At 41.4% G+C, this 12009-nt stretch overlaps 1 protein-coding gene across 49 annotated transcripts in view; it reads right to left on the bottom strand.

Annotated features, from left to right (window-relative positions):
- Positions 1 to 12009, bottom strand: part of ptprda (protein tyrosine phosphatase receptor type Da) — a 428165-nt gene that overhangs the window by 22280 nt on the left and 393876 nt on the right. For 21 of the 49 annotated variants that reach the window (XM_033651569.2, XM_078164079.1, XM_078164091.1 and 18 more), the window contains 8 exons: positions 11612 to 11712; positions 11238 to 11494; positions 9903 to 9996; positions 7684 to 7893; positions 6450 to 6610; positions 4358 to 4369; positions 2066 to 2178; positions 22 to 63 (listed from right to left, as the gene is read on the bottom strand). In XM_033651569.2, the coding sequence (XP_033507460.1) occupies positions 22 to 63; positions 2066 to 2178; positions 4358 to 4369; positions 6450 to 6610; positions 7684 to 7893; positions 9903 to 9996; positions 11238 to 11494; positions 11612 to 11712 (990 nt within the window). The remainder of the gene's footprint in view (positions 1 to 21; positions 64 to 2065; positions 2179 to 4357; positions 4370 to 6449; positions 6611 to 7683; positions 7894 to 9902; positions 9997 to 11237; positions 11495 to 11611; positions 11713 to 12009) is intronic. The other 28 variants (XM_033651603.2, XM_033651591.2, XM_033651602.2 and 25 more) reach the window with 7 other exon arrangements.

Here is a 12009-nt window from a genome sequence, read left to right as displayed (position 1 = left end):
GCATAATCGAGACCAACTAACTTGACAAATGGAGGTTACTGGGGTGACTGGACGCACCTGAACCTGTGGAGGAAACGGCGGTGTAATTAAATACATTGCAGATGTCATTAGCAATGTGATGACTACTTTCTTTAACAAACAGAAGGTAAAAAATTGAAATGTGACAAGAAGTAGTTGAATGATTTATGTGTATTCTAAATGGGACATTCATTAGTAACATACAAATCATCATGCTAGAAGCTGGGCTATGCCACCATGCTTATTTCATGGAAATAAGAAAGCGCACAGGGAATAAAAATCCTAGCAGCACGAATCAAAGTTGAGCAACCAAAGGATATTATTTGACATTCACGTTAACCTGAGGATGCTGACATGGTGATATACCACTTGCATAGTCTGCAGTTAAGTGCACTTGACTTTGACTATGTAGAACTGACATTGTTGAATATAGGTGGTAGTCGCGGTGTGTCATCAGCATATTCAAGAGGTGTAGGGAAACAATCAAACATGTAGGGTTTGAACAGCACTGATGCTCACTGAGACACATTTTTGTACATGCTTTCAAAGCCCAGCCTATGGCCAAAGATCTGCAACTTGAGAATTTTGACACACCAGATGCATGACAGTCACTCTCTCTCCACCGAGGTGATGTTTCATTTTGGTTGCCGGCACAAGTGGGCATTAGCTAATGGAAGCTGTGCCTCGTTTTCCCACCCACTCTCACGTCTCTGAAAGACGGTAAAGGGTGTTTCTATTGCAGCCCACTACTCAAAATCCATTTCCACCACTGGGGGACAATGAAAGTACCATTTCCAACACCGTCGCTCAAACATCAAGCATCCTTAAGATGAAAATGTCCATTGAGGGGTAAAGAGGTGGAAGAAAGGCTAGAGAGAGTAGGGGAGAGAGGTGGTCTAATGTAGGAGTGCTTCAGGACTTGAGAGAAAGTGGTCACGTGGTTGGGGGGGGGAAATGTTTGGTCCTTTTTGAGCAGCGAGAGAGCCAAGCTCTCAGAAAGGCTGTTGGGGGAAAAAAAAACTGATGGCTTGAGAGGCAAGTGAAATAGTGGGTGGATGGTTGAGATCACTCTGAGCCAAAAGGAAAAATACCCCTCTGCCAGGTTGAAACAGCCAGTAATGGTCCTAACATCACTGAAGAGCTTTCATAAATATGCATAATCTTTTTTCAAAAATGAGCCTGCAGGGATAATTCATCCTCCTTTCATACGAGCTGACCTGAAAAATATGGCTTTGATATTACTACATTATTGGCAGTCTCTGAACACCTGTCCCCAAAGCAGTCGGTGCCAGAGGAACTCAAACGGCAGTTAAATGTGTCTGTCTCGGTTGGCACAGGGGCAAAGATGCATACCTCCTTTCTGGGTGATAAATGGACTGTGACTCCCATCATTCCCCCAGGCGAGAAAAGGCCACACGACTGGGCCAATGCACGACCACTGACCACCACTCACCTCAGCACTAAAGGTCAGATCGAGTAAACACTAGTGTTTACAGCTTGCCACCACTCTCTCCTTGCTGTCCATACGCATACAAAGTGGAACACAGAGAGCCATGACACATTTTGTATTTCCCTCACCTTCCACAATGCTGCGTCCTGTCTCCTAGCAGCAGGATACCATCCAAGCAGGACTGTGCTATTCTGAGTAAGCATGACAAGTTTTGATGACCTGGATAACCCAGGTGCAGAGGAAGACGACAGCTGCCATGAAACTGTCAAGCTTGCATTTCTGCCTCTTCATTTTCCACTGAGAAGTGTCTCCGGGGAGGAAACTGTCAGTTTTGACCCTCTGTGCCTTCTCTAAGCACCTGTCCACTGTCTACCAGCACCTGCACTGTCTAACTGCTCACTTGTGTAGTGCCAATCTCGCCGCAGAATTGATGGGTACTTTTTAGGACGTCATGGTATGAGGTTTCAATGTCGGCAGTGGGTGAGAAATCTAATTGTGAATATAAATTATTCCTTTAAGCGAGCAATCAGTAGCATTGGCATCCCTTTCAGTTGTGAATTCACAGAGTATGAGACAGACATCATTTGGAATACATACCAGGCGTTTGGAAGTTGAGGCGTCGAAGTTCAACAGGGTCAGTGGGATGATGCAGTGGCATTTCCTTGCTGTTGGGGAGACTGCCTTTCCTAGCTTCAGATTCTGCTCTTTTTCTGCAGAACAAACAGCACATTTTTTTTTTTTTTTTTTTTGGGCTTGGCACTCAAAACTCTTACTGTATAACCTCAGCTTGCCTCGTGGTCTAATAAATACTGCAGGCAAATATGTAATTAAGGAGGTGACAGGATTGCAATCTCTCTGTACATAAGGCTACAGGGGGTGGACTAAATAACATCATTACCTCACAGTGTAATGCAATATAATACAATACAATACAATAGCCCTTGACCCTTAAATGCTACCTTTAGTGCAGCCTAATGTTCAATTGTCAGTGATGGTGTCAGATACAGTAGGGTGTCAAGTCAACTCTAGTACTCCTGAAACCATTGTTAGGGGTGGTATTTAGATTGCTGTATATTGTACCCCTGTCTTGCTACTGTACAGACAGAAACAAGACAAACAAAAAGCTACATGCTTCACAAAGGTATCATTTACTGCAGGGCTGTGTACTGGATTGTATTATGTTGTAAAGTATTTTGAATGCCAGTTATAAGACACATATTTGCAGAGTATCATTTTCATTAGGGATGCACCAATTCTGGGCCTATACACATACACTGTTTGAAACGACAACTTGGCCGATAGCTGATACCGATGTTTTTTTGTTGTTGTTGTTGTTGTTGTTTATTTTATTTTTGCTGTTATTTATTCCCCATTTTGTGCCAGGGAAACAAAGATATTTTTGTTTAAAGTAACTTTATCGGTCATACAAGTTTGTGAAATAACATTTAACACAACTGTCTTTCACACAATAAACATCTTTTAGAAAACCCAACTGCTTCAAAAGCCTTTTTACTATATACATGTCCTCCTGAGACCTGAACTTTTGTTTGGTAGTTTTGTCAAACAACAAACATTATTAATCATATATAAGCAAGTTTGAACCATAAAATGGGATCAGGTTTTGGACCTTGGGATCTGCTGCAGACTAACTTTGCAGAGATGGCTACCATCTTGTTTTTACATGGATTAGTGTATTTTTCTCTAACTACCACTAGATGGGGCAAAAGAGTGTCCACAAATGAGGACAACAGGCCTATGTTTAAGCAAAACAAAGTATAAGGTGCAGGAAACCAAAAATGTGATGTCCTCATAGGAGGACGCAGGGTCTCAGGAGGATATATATTATCATAGTTCTCTGTTTAATATTTGTTATATATTGCTGTGAAACCTTCAACAAAAATCACCTTCAATAATTTGTTGGAGTTTTTCACCAAAAATAAAACATTAAATGTGAGCACCTGATGATGATGATGATGATGATGATGATGATGTTAAAATTTACCTTCGCCCAATGCTTATTTTTTCGGAATAGAGCTTGAATGCATCATGGTGTAACTTCTGGTCACCGGCTGCTAACAGCTAAAGCTAACTAACTCTCCTACTGCCGATTTCAACATGTATTTGTAGCATTATAAGGGAAAAAATTAGGTTGCGTCCCCTGACACATCAATTATAAGTTTACTGCGTCCTTTCATCAGGAAGGGTCTCATGGGAAAATCATTGTTCATCCCAAACATGAACCCAAGGTGACGGGATGCCGCTAGTGTGGAGCCCTGCTTTTTCCTGCGCACAACTGATGTGACACAACAGAAAAACATCGACCACTGCCATCGGTGAATGTCATCTTATTTGCCGGTAGGCGGATGGCAGTCAACAAGGCCAATATCAGCTGATGAATTGGTGCATCTCTATTTTTCATACATTTTCAGTGCACAACATTGTCACCTCTGCTACAAGATGCCATATGTCAGTTTCATAGAAATAACATGGCTTGTTCATTTATAAGAATCAACACAGAATTGGCCACTGACATGGATAATATTTTGGTCACTAGTAATTACAACATACTGTACGTACAATGGAAAAGTAATACAGTGGATTTTTTGACACAATTAATGTAAAGATTTATAATGGGAAAAATAAAAAAAATGTGCTTTGATATCTCAGTAATTGCCTGCTGACAGCTGTTATATATAGAATGTCGCTTTGCTAACAGTACGTAACATGTTTAACATATGTTCATTTTGATTAAGCACATACTAAGATTTCACGAATGACATCAACTCCACTGGGCAACCAATTTCTGTGTGTTTAGTTATAATTTGTACAATTAGGGAGGAAAGGGATTTAAAGGGAGTTAGTTATTTTCTACTTCTCTCTCACTCTTACCTGTCTGGTTTGCTGCTCCATTGGTCAGCAAGGAAAGAAATATCGACACAACATTAGGTGGTAAGACCTTTGGCTTATGTAACGGAGAATTCCAGAAACGTTTCTTTAGAATAAGTGAATGACTGACTTTATAGGAGACAAACGATACCAATCATATCTCAGTTTTTCCTTTGCGTGCAAGATTAGTGATGCTTCACTTCAGAGATTATGCTCAATTATGCCGCCTTGGGGCTCTTTGTTTCAAATACTACAGTTTCCCAGGTGCATCCAAGATTCCTACATTGTATCTCTGCTATTTCAAGCAGTTTCAGCTGATTGCTTCTTGTTCAAGCATAAAAGTCTTCTCTTGACTCCTAATTGCTGTGTCTGTCTTTCCCTGCAAATAAGCTTAGCACTGTTAACATTATTGAAATCAAGAATTATGCATACTCAAGACCGATGCATGTGGTATTATAAATGAGAACACGTGCGATCATAATTTTGAATGAATATGTATATATCGAGCATATATCATTAAGTGCGTGCTTCCATTTTAAAACCCTTTTATTTAGGAAATCTATTAGTTTGGTAGCAGACGTGGCTTCAATTATTCTGTGTAGGTGTATGAATGACTCTGATTTATGTCTCTCTCTGATGAAGCTGCACATTGTTATTCCCATGTCCTTTCTCAGAGCTCAACATAACATGGTTGTTGCCCTTTGTTTTGCACAAGAGGAGCATTCTGCCACATAAAAATTGATCTTGACAAGAGAAATATCTCCTGGTTATGCACCGAATGTTCCCTAACGTGGCGGTGACACCAACTTGGTAATCGATGTGTAAATCTGCCTGCCACAAATAGAAAGTCTGAAACCCCCCGCACACACAGTCTTTGTTCACTTTCAGTTCACCTTCTGTGTTATCCAAAACTTGATATGAATAGGATCCAAAGACAATAAGGTGTAAGGGAGTAAAGCTGTGTGCAGAAACCTCTAACATTACACTACTATTGATGTATTTTTTTGTCTTCAGCATTGGTGCTGTTACTGATTATATTGTGCTGACTCTTCACTAACTAATCTTACCTTCACCAAATTACTTCTTGAGGACTACTGTGAAATTCTGCTTAGGACTGGACATTTGATTGAATGAACTCTGCAGAAAATTTGCCTCATGGAAAAGGTGAGAAGAGATGAGATAAAGAAGGACAGGGGGAAAATATCAGTGTCTGGACACATGCATGTAAGATATGTGTGTATCCTTGCAAAGCAGGAGGGCATCATAAGGTCAGAGTCGAGATCCAGAGCTAGTCTCCCTCGTGGAATGGGTAGTAGTAAAAGAGGGGGAGGGGCTGGGCTGGCTGGGATGCTTGCCCAGGTCCCAGGGCCTCTCTAAAAGCTGCACACACACATGCAGTGACATGCAGCAGATAGTCAAAGCTCTCCCCTCCTACGCTTGACTGATGAGCAGTGACAGCACGAGGTCTCGCTACCACTAGGGGGTTTCAGACAAAAAAAAAAAAGAAGCTGTTTTGATTCGGTGCGAAAGTGCACTACCGCGAGTGTTCTCCACAGTTTTACATGTGTTTGTGTGTGTGTGTTTGTGCGTGCAGGGGGGGTAGATGGATGTGTCTGATTAACTTTCAGTCAACACACGTGTCTGTGTGAAGGATTGTGGGCGTCTGCATTTGATGGCTTAACAGTTAGGGTAGCTGTATGCTTGCATTTACTCATTTGAGATTTAGAGAGAGAGTGTGTGTGTGTGTGGTGCTGAAAGTGAGGGTCATTGATAGTCTGAAGATCAATGCGCCTCAGGCTTTAAGTTAAAATCTTACATTTAGTGTCTGCATTCCAATGTGCTAATTGAAGATTTGCGCGTGGCAGTGTATTGGTGTCATGAGTCTTCAATATTAAATGATCACACATAAATATTGAGTGGCTCTACATGAATTTTAAGTACACATGTTAAAGTAATAATGTGTACTGTCTGTAGTATTTATGTTAAGTGTTGAGGTAGTTTTCCCATCTGTGCTGGATTCCTGTGCTTTTGCTCCACTTATGAAACAGTTATGCTTTTCTAATTCTATATTCAGATTATTATTTCATATCCTCACCTTTTGTAGAGGAGGATGGCAATGACGATGCATATGATGAAGACAACGGCTAGCACAGGGCCCACCACCCAGATCAGGCCTTCCTCCTCGTCGATGATCGGCTGGGGATCGATGTCAGTTGATACAACTGGGTCGGAGTAGGGGCTGGTGGCGTACATGATCTGAGCCAAGGAAAACAAACACTGATCAATATTCAGCATTAGAATCTGTGGTTATTTTTTTCCAACCACCATATGCTGCTTCTGTATAGTAAACTTTATCCAGTTCTATGCTCCATCATTTTATCTATAATCTGGTGATTTGGAAAGATATTTTCTTGCTCATGTCACGTTACCACCCAGGACTGAATGCCAAAGGCTACAGTAGATCCAGACATATTTAAGCTCAACATATTCAAAGCACTACTGCGAGACTTCAATTAATTTACCCTCACGACAGAGCATTATCTAACAAGACTCTGACAAAAGCAGCATGACCAACAATACAAATTAAAAGCCAATTCAAAGTTTTGCTGTGTAATTTCTGCTAAGCCTCAGTTTGACCAATCAGAATTATCTTCAATATCTCTCCTATACAGGAGCCGTGATTGAACTATTTCACATTCTATGAGGAGATAAAAAAAAGGTCTTGTGGGATGAAAATATATGCTTCAGTGGGCAAATTAGAGATTTCCCTCCGTTCGCCATTATCGTTTTGCTCTACCTGAACTCAGGGTTAGTGGAGAGAGCGCGAGGCAACACTATAGACCCTGCAGCTCATCAAATCCATCATCACGCCTGCAGCTGCCTAATCATGCGGCTTTCGGGTCTTCAGTCCAGACAGACACACGCACACACACACACACACACACTCTAGCTGCAGCAGCGGAGATAAGGTGGACCGCACGTAGGACGCAATTAAAGAGGAGCGCTGTTATCGAGGTATTCTTACGATCAGCTAAGGTCTTAAGGGGTTTCTCCTCCCCAAAGCAGCTAAGGGTCAGCTTCTTGGGCCAGCTGCAGCTTTAAGTTTTTAAGTCAAAGCCTCACAAGGGCTCCGAGTAACACATCTGACCAGAAGCAAACTCCGACCCACTGCTGTGATGCAGTGGGTTTAACCCTCTCTGTCTATTTACGTGTACAGTTTCTAGCACAAAAACCTCAAGATCACAAGCACGGGGTATCCAAGAGGCGAACAAGCTCAGGGTTTGAAGCTGAACTCAAGTAATGGATATAATAAATGATAGCAGACTTACGTTTTCAGACATCTCCAAAACAGCGAGCACAAAGAAGATGTACTCCTGGCCATTCTGGAGTTTCTTGTTTTCAAAGCCCCTGTAGGTCTTTCCATCTCCCAGGGTGAAGTCGCTGGGCAGGTCTATGAAGGAAGCAGCGATGTAGGCTTTGGGCTCTGCCTGCCTCCGGAATCGAAGGCCTCTACTTGTACGGTTTATCTCCTTCAGCAGCTACAGCGAGGAGTAAAGAAGCAGACAGTTGATAACACGGCACACACATTAAAACACATCCACGCCAGATCTGTCTATCTAGATTTCTTTCTGATTGCCGAGCTGAAAACGCTGATTGCAATAGGCAGAACATTACAGAAAAGATCAATGACTTATTTCATCTGTTTTTTTGACTACAAAAGATTGCGAGATTAAAAGATTGTGTGGATTCCCAGCATATAAAACAGTTGAGGATTATCCAACAGCTTCAAACAGTAGAAAAGAGACGGAATTAATTTTTGCTGGATTTGATTAACATTGTTATTTATTTTCCAATTCAGTTTTTCATAAATATGAATGAATGATGTGCAAAGCGAGGATGAATTACATTATGTATCAACAAATGGCTTCAAACTACATTTTGCCAAGCATAACAAACCTTATCTTTCAAAATTAAAACACGAGTATGTTATTGGCAGGGATTATCCAAAAAATTTGAACACTTGAACATGTTTCCAATGTCACTGCCAGCTTTCGAAGGGAATTATTACATATCAAACCAATGATTTTTTTTTCTTCAACATTCATAGTCTCCAAGATAATTAATATTAAAGCCAAAAATACCACCTTTGCTCCTTCAATCAACAACAATAATGATAATAATAATAACAATAATAATAATAATAATAATAATAATAATAATAATAATAATAATAATAATAATAATAATAATACTAATAGGCTGAAAGAAACTGATCAAATGTGCCCTTCATACAAGTCTGTTCCATCTGACTTTAAACTTCCAGTACAAAGCGTGGATCATAATTATGCTAATCAAGCCTGGCTAGTTGTTTGGGCGTCTGATTTCATATCTCTCACTTGTGTGCACGAATGAGTGTGTGCGCGCACGCCGTGTGTGGCTGTCATTCACATTGTGTGTGCGTTCTTGTGTGTGCTCTGTTTTGGCTGCAGGGCTGTTGGTGCTGCCCGATAATGTCTTCAATCATCTCTCCTGTCAACACGGCTAAATCTAGCTGCCCTTGGGAAAAGTTGTGAAAAGGTGAGTGCCAATATTGACAAACAAATAAATTCTGACAGAGGGGCGACTTTTGGGCAATCGGTCAAGGCTACAGACAAGGGCCTATAGGCATGAGCTGTAAAGCCAATGCCAGATGAGACATGGTGTGTTTTTTTCTTTTGGCCCCATAGACACGTGATGTATTGTGATGTTTATACAATTGAAATAAATATTTTAAAAGTCACAGTTTCAGAATAAGTTAGAATTTGCCAGAGGATTTGATTTATTGAAGAATGCTTGGCTGAATTTTAATTTTTTGTGACCTGAAGGGGAATAACTTCTGAGAAGTTTTCATTTCTACACATTTCTACGACAGAGACTACAGTATATGCTGCAGCAAATGTGTGGAACCATTAGCTTTCAGTGTTTGACACTGCATCTAAAGGAATACCTAAAATGTAATCACAGCCAACAATACATAGTGATAAAAGCTTTCGTTGGCTAACACATTAAATCATACCTGCAGTGTGCAGAAACTCCTGAATTATCTCAATCGGCTAAATATAAAAGTTGTCAAGTGTTTTGTGCATACGCGGTAGCCTAGCTTTGCCTGAAACGAGAAGAGACATGAAGGCCTGATGCAGCTCTTCAGGTAATTACCACAGACACAAAGAGGAGGAGGAGGAGGTGGGGATGGGGGTTGAGTTTGCAGTGCACTTGATGGCTACTTCATGTTCTCATTTCCATATGAACAGTGCTCTCTGCAGCTATTTGCGTCAATCAGCGAGACTCATCTCCTGTTCCTCCTGCCCTCTTAGTGGCCTCAACTTTTCTCCCCCCAATTTTCAGAAAAGAAATGTGAGCTATGTGCACACAGTTATGTCGGCCCTATTAGAAGGCTGTGTACAAAAACTGGATCTTGAAAAAAAGCACTGGAATTTTACATGCCATATTTTCAATTTTCTTTCCTGGTAACCTGAGTCATTCTGACCAGCTCATCCTTTAAACCTACCTCCTCCAAATTCATCTCGTCCGGATTGTCCCAGGGTTTGAAAAACTTGCCAGTGCGCTGCTTCTTCAGAGGCACTACCACAATGTAGTATCCCCTGGAAAATAAAATGTAAAGACAGTACATAAATAATCTACATGAGGTCAAAGATCACTGCCACCTTTCAAAAGACACAAGTTCACAGCTTCTATTTGCATGTCAGTGGTCGCTGTTTCTGGCAAAACGGGGTATGACAGCAATAACAAATACAGCATTGCCCAGTGTCCACCATGTCAGCCTGTACTAGGGAAGGGAGTGCTTAGCAGAATCGGATGAAAAATGATGCATAATCATGCCATTAGCAAATTATGCAATTCTTTATCACTTTATTGGGGCTATTTTCCCCTGTTTCCTATTTAATTTAAGCATGTTCAGAGAAGTCAGGCAATACGGTTACACCTCACTGAGGCCCCCCGTGGGCTAATTAGGAGACCTCTGCGAACGCAGAAAAGATACAGAATTAGAGGGATTTTCATCCCTTCATCAGGGTGGCAGGAGAGATAACGGCCTCTGCCAGAGTTTTCTGGGCTTCCTGGTTGGGCACCGCACAAGCTAGCTTTAGCCAGGGAGGCAGTGTGGCAGGCTAATGGGAAACTAATTAGCTTAAGCTCTGGCATGGGAGACACTGGGCCAAGTGCATCCAGCAAGATCAAAAAACCCAAGATGGGTTTGAAGCATCAGTCTACAATCGGATGTGCTCCTTGGCCTTCTGACAACCCTGGGCTTTGTTGAAAGGCTATAAGAGACTTTATAGGGCTTAGAGGAGTGCGCTTAAATGAGTCGGGCTGTTTCAGTGTGTAATGACTGAGGTGAAGTGGATATTACACTGAAATGTAGGGATGAATATAAATGACTCTGTTTTGGAAGAATTACCCCTGACAAGGGCAGCTATCAAGTTATCTTCTTTATTTCCATTCACAGTGCATCAGTAAGAAAGAATAGTTAGTAATGTGGACATCAGCAATGGAAAGAGAAAGTTCAACTGTCTGTGATGTCTTTACAAGTCACATATCCAACAAATTCTAAAATCATATTATGCTTAATGCAAGTTGGCAATTACAAGTCGGGCAGCATCTGGGATCTGGATAATCAAAGTCGACTCAGGGATGGCACTCCTGGAGTTGATTAGGTTTGTTAAAATTTACTGCCTGCCAGTTAGTCTGTGTACAAGACAGAGCTAAGAAAAGTGCATTGATTTGACTGACAAGGGCTCAAGGGCGCCTTGACAGATGATTCGAATCATTGACGTTTAGGGGGCTGCAATTAGAAATCACCTTCAGTTTAATCATCTCTACTCACCTTATTTTCTCAGATGTCTGCACTGATGGTAGCTCCACAGTCACCATACCATCTGAGTTGGTTTTACCAATCAGATATGGTTTGGTGCGGAGGATGTCTGGGGCCGTCATGGTGGAAACACGATGCTGCAGACCTCCGGCACTGTTGCCACGATTGGTTAGGAGAAAGGAGTACTGTGTCTCAGGCTGAAGACCCGTGATTAGCTTCTGTGTTAGCTTCCCATCCACCTCCACACTCTGCCCATTATCATAGAGGATCTGTGTGTGAATGAGTTGATGTGTTATGTGAAGTTTCGGTTGTGGATGTTAACTGAATCATTCTCTGTATCATAGTAATACATATGGAAATGGTTTATTTATCTAGGCAGTGCTCACAGTGAAAGGCTGAGCTGGGTTGTAGGTGTCTGGGATTTCCCAGGTCAGCAACACGGATGTCTTCATGGCAGCTCTCACGTGAAAATTTTTTGCAAACACTGCTAAAAGAAAGGGGGAGCAGGTGATTTAGACACAAAACATCCTCTTTTATCTATCTACTCTACTGGTCCCACACCGGTGCTTACCTGATAATGTCTCCTTCAAAACCAGGCTGAAATCACTACTACACTGAACTCAACACTGTCTTCTTACCTTACCAACACCAACTCTTAAATTAATGACTGACCTTTGCTTGACGAGACACAAAAAGACATACATACTTACTCCATGTGAGTTTATTAAATCATTCTTAGATTATGGAGACTAAGGGTAGGGCAATATGTTAATACCAAAGTCTT

Source organism: Epinephelus lanceolatus, chromosome 22 (assembly GCF_041903045.1).
Source record: "Epinephelus lanceolatus isolate andai-2023 chromosome 22, ASM4190304v1, whole genome shotgun sequence".
NCBI lineage: Eukaryota > Metazoa > Chordata > Actinopteri > Perciformes > Serranidae > Epinephelus > Epinephelus lanceolatus.
Note: the sequence above shows the minus strand (reverse complement) of the source record. Positions and strands in the feature narration are given on the sequence as shown.